Source organism: Orycteropus afer, unplaced genomic scaffold (genome assembly GCF_000298275.1).
Source record: "Orycteropus afer afer isolate SDZICR_OR568_19922 unplaced genomic scaffold, OryAfe1.0 scaffold00312, whole genome shotgun sequence".
Lineage (NCBI taxonomy): Eukaryota > Metazoa > Chordata > Mammalia > Tubulidentata > Orycteropodidae > Orycteropus > Orycteropus afer.
Genome location: NW_006921899.1, coordinates 1,696,922 through 1,698,591, shown reverse-complemented (window position 1 = coordinate 1,698,591; position 1,670 = coordinate 1,696,922). Strand labels below are relative to the sequence as shown.

General features: G+C 48.0%; 1 protein-coding gene across 1 annotated transcript in view; it reads left to right on the top strand.

Annotated features, from left to right (window-relative positions):
* ARHGAP17 (Rho GTPase activating protein 17) overlaps positions 1-1,670 on the top strand; it is a 69,476-nt gene that overhangs the window by 45,882 nt on the left and 21,924 nt on the right. The window contains exon 15 of the mRNA XM_042782426.1: positions 393-549. Coding sequence (XP_042638360.1) covers positions 393-549 — 157 coding nt within the window. The remainder of the gene's footprint in view (positions 1-392; positions 550-1,670) is intronic.

The following is a 1,670-nucleotide window of genomic DNA, read 5'->3' as shown; positions in this document are numbered from 1 at the left end:
AGTGTGGTTTGGTTTCAGTTTGGTTTGGTAAAGGGTTCTGAAGAGAGTGCCCGAGGCTTCGCTTGGGAAATAGCAGGTCCTGTGGGCTGAACCATGGGGTTCCTGTTTGCGTGTGGTCTTTGAAAGCCTGCAACCCGTCTGCACCAATCCTCATTTGTTGCTGTTGGGTCCGTTTCACCTCCCGGTGACCCCACATGTGCAGAGACTGTGCTCCGTGGTGTTCTCAAGACCATGACCTTTTGGAAACAGATCTCCAGGCCCGTCTTCTGAGACACCTCTGAGTGGGTTCAAACAGCCAGTCTAGTCTTTCAGTTAGCAGTGGAGCGCTTAACCATTGTGCCACCCAGGGGCTCCTCTGTGTCTTTTACTCTTGTTTATTTTTCTTCTCGCAGAGATCGAATTTAATGTCTCGGAGACGTTTGCACCTCTCGCCATCCCGAATTCCAATCACTCGTCCCACACTGGAAATGACTCTGACTCGGGGACCCTGGAGAGGAAGCGGCCTGCCAGCATGGCGGTGATGGAAGGGGACTTGGTTAAGAAGGAGAGGTGTGTTCAGAGCTGTTCATCTTCAAACCAGCAGGAGATACCATGTAGAAGAATTGCTAAACCCTCGGTACCTGGTACTGGCTCAATGGACTTGTAGTTTGAGAGTGGTCATGCCCCATGGCTGACAGATGCAGGTAGTTTCAGGAGTGCTGCTGCAGTTCATTCCAAGCCTTAATCTGACCAAAAGATGGTTGACATTCCAGTTTTACTTTGTGATCTGGGATAAATCAGCCCTATGGTGGGAGAGCATCACACACATGTTCAAATTCACCTGTGTATACTTGATTGAAGGAGCCCTGGTTCACAGTAGGTAGAGCACTTGGCTGCTAGCCAGAAGGCTAGCAGTTCAAAACCACCAGCAACTCTACAGGAGAAAAATCTGAGAGTCTGCTTCCACAAAGATTTACAGACTTAGAAACCCTACGGAGAGTTCTAATCTGTCCTATTGGGTTGTGATGAGTTGGGATTGACTTGACAGTGGTGGGTTAGGGTTGAGTACTTGACTGGGGAAAAAGAGAGAGGGAAAAAGAAAAAAGATAGTGTGGATACATGTCTAAGGGTGAGTGTGAGAACGGCCTTAACTCTCCCAGTGAATTGCCTAATTGTAGAGACGTAGTCTGGGTATAACTTGGCCCTCAGTGGAAGACAACTACTGATGCTCAACTGAAGAAACTGCAGTAATTTCCAATTCTGGAGGAAAAAAGGTGATGTTGAACTTGGTGAGGGGCAGTGTGTCTCTGTGTTATCGTCGTGTGCCTTTGAGTCAGTTCCGACCCCATGGATAGCCAAACAAAACGCTGCCCGTTTATAGGCACCCTCCTTATAGGCGTTGGCTACGTCTGAGCCTGTTGTTGCAGGCACTTCACTGTGTTCCTATTGGTGGTTTGTGGGATTTTCCAAGGGTAGTTAAAGCTATTTGTGATTTGTGTGGTAGGACACCAGCCAGAGCCCTGGGAGCGATGAAATGCCACAGCGTCCCCAGTGCACTGGGGACTCAAGCCCTGTGTGCAATGAAGTGCTTTTCTTGCGAATGTAGTACTATTACTGCTAATAGTTTTATACTCAAACGGAACAATAGGCTCTCATTTTAATTACCTAATTTCACAGAGAGAAGTGTTTGG